Consider the following 2,273-nt stretch of genomic DNA (forward strand, 5'->3'; position numbering starts at 1 on the left):
CTGTCCCTTGAGACTCTTATTTAAAGCCACGTACATCTACTTGCATGAAATTTACACACTTGTTTTTTCTTTATTTTCTCAGATTCTCTACAGCATGACTACTTACTATATTTTATGAATGTATTTTTACTGACTTGTTTATAATAACATTGAACTCTTAGAATATAAAGTAAATCTGTGTTTCCCTTACATATTTACTGATTCCTTCAGGTGATGTTTATGTCATCTAAAATAGCATTGGTAGAGGATATTTGAAGATCAGTTATACATTTTTGTATAATGTAAAAGGAATGGAGAAAATGCATTATAAAATAAGAAACTTTGTAATGTCTCAGTCAGCTAGAAGATATAACCTTTTCTGAGGGATGAAATATATCACCTTCTATGTGGACACATATGGTATTACGTTCCCAATAAGCAATAGGTTAGTGTTTGGCCCTGGGACACAGACATGTCCCAGGTAGGCGTGGGGCCTTCCCCTCCTAGAGGTGATGCTTTGAGAGTGTTGTTAGCAGTTACAACTGTGATGGGTACTGCACATAAGAAAATGAGGTTACTGAGGTCAGGAGTAAGAAAGGAGAAGTGTTTGAGAATAGGGGCCAGCATACTCAAAAGTCCTATGTCAAGAGGGAACTAAAGGAAGACTAGAATTCCTGGAGCAGAGAGATGGAGAAGAAAAATGGTGCAAAATGGTGCTGGGAATGTGAGCAAGCGTCAGATCATGCAGAGCCATAGAGTGGTTAAGGATTTTATATTTTATTCATTGAAGAATTTTAACAGATTTGCATCTTAAAAAATATTATTTTGGCAGTTGTATGGAAAGGATATTCGTAAAGGACAAAAGCGGGTTTATTGAGGCCAGGTTGAGGCTATTATTCTCAGCGAGTGATTGCAGGAAAGATCACTGGAAAGTGTCTGGATTTGAGGTATTTTGGAAATAGAATTGACGAGACTTGGTAATTGTTAAATGGGAGAGGGGAAGGAGAGTGGAGAGTTATGTAACAGAGCTTGGTTCCTGGCTCAAGTAATTGAGTCCCTTTGAATGACAGGACACATTTGAAAAGTAGCAGGTTTGAATTGCTACATTTCACACTTTGAGGTACCTGAGAGATCTCAAGTTGAGATGTCAGGTGGCTACCTGGATATATGTAAGTATAGGAATAAGAAGAAAGTTCTGGGCTGAGTAGAGACTTGGAATCATCAGTATCTAGAAGATAATTGGAGCCATGGAAGTGGAAGAGTTTCTTTAAGGAGAATATTCAGACTAAGAGAAGAAGAGGGCATGTGACTGAGCCTGATGAGGTCCAGCATTGAAGAGGGGTGAATAAAACAAGAGAAGTTCTTAGAACAGACTGAAAGGAGCAGTCAGAGAAGTAGAAGGAATCAGACAGGCCAGTCTTCAGACCTTGGCTCCAACCAGCTAGAGCTAAATAACTTTTGGCAAGTTACTTAAGTTTCTATGTTCTGTTTTCCCAACCATAAAAAAAAGTATTTTTGTACCAACTAATCTCATACATTTGTTCTGAGAATTATGTGACATTATGATTGTGGAGCACGTAGTAAGTGTTATACACACAGATATACACACAATCTTATAGATGGGATATATTAAGATTCCAACTGTTCGTAATAATGGATCAAGTAACTGGATCATCTTACAGTATCACTTAAAGAAATGTGAAGCTCTAACGAATCATTACAGTATAACACTTAAGTACGGGAAGGTATAAGCGTAACTAAATAATAGCTCGTATGAAGGTAAAGTATTAATGCAACTATTGAAGAGAGTAGCAATCTGGAAAGCAAATGCTTTCAGCAAATTCATGAGCTCTTGATTACGGAGCACTGAGATAATTATGCCCAATTGCTTTATAGTCATTTATTCATTAAATACTGAGTAATCTGTGTCTTTTCAAAGGATTGGGAGACCCTGCTTGCTTTTATGTTGGTGTGATTTTTATTTTAAATGGACTGATGATGGGATTGTTCTTCATATATGGTGCATACCTGAGGTAAGACTACTGAATTAAAAGATCTTTCACTGGGCTAATAAGGACTGGATGATATTTGTTGATTAAATGAAAAGGATAATTAATGAGATTACTTGATTAATAGGAAAGTTTGTCTATTTATTTGATTTTTCAGAAGCTTAACCAATGTCATACAACCAGAAACTGGAAATGTCACTAAAATAATATATTAAAGGCCTCTCGTATAGCCTCATGGGGGTAGCTTTTAACTAATTAAGATTTCTTAAAGGTTTTAATGAAAAT

General features: G+C 36.2%; 1 protein-coding gene across 1 annotated transcript in view; it reads left to right on the forward strand.

Moving 5' to 3' along the window:
- Positions 1-2,273, forward strand: part of LOC103609649 (probable C-mannosyltransferase DPY19L2) — a 47,090-nt gene that overhangs the window by 25,687 nt on the left and 19,130 nt on the right. The window contains exon 5 of the mRNA XM_008593950.1: positions 1,891-2,012. Within this exon, the coding sequence (XP_008592172.1) occupies positions 1,891-2,012 (122 nt within the window). The remainder of the gene's footprint in view (positions 1-1,890; positions 2,013-2,273) is intronic.

Source organism: Galeopterus variegatus, unplaced genomic scaffold (genome assembly GCF_000696425.1).
Source record: "Galeopterus variegatus unplaced genomic scaffold, G_variegatus-3.0.2 Scaffold9897, whole genome shotgun sequence".
Classification (NCBI taxonomy): Eukaryota; Metazoa; Chordata; class Mammalia; order Dermoptera; family Cynocephalidae; genus Galeopterus; species Galeopterus variegatus.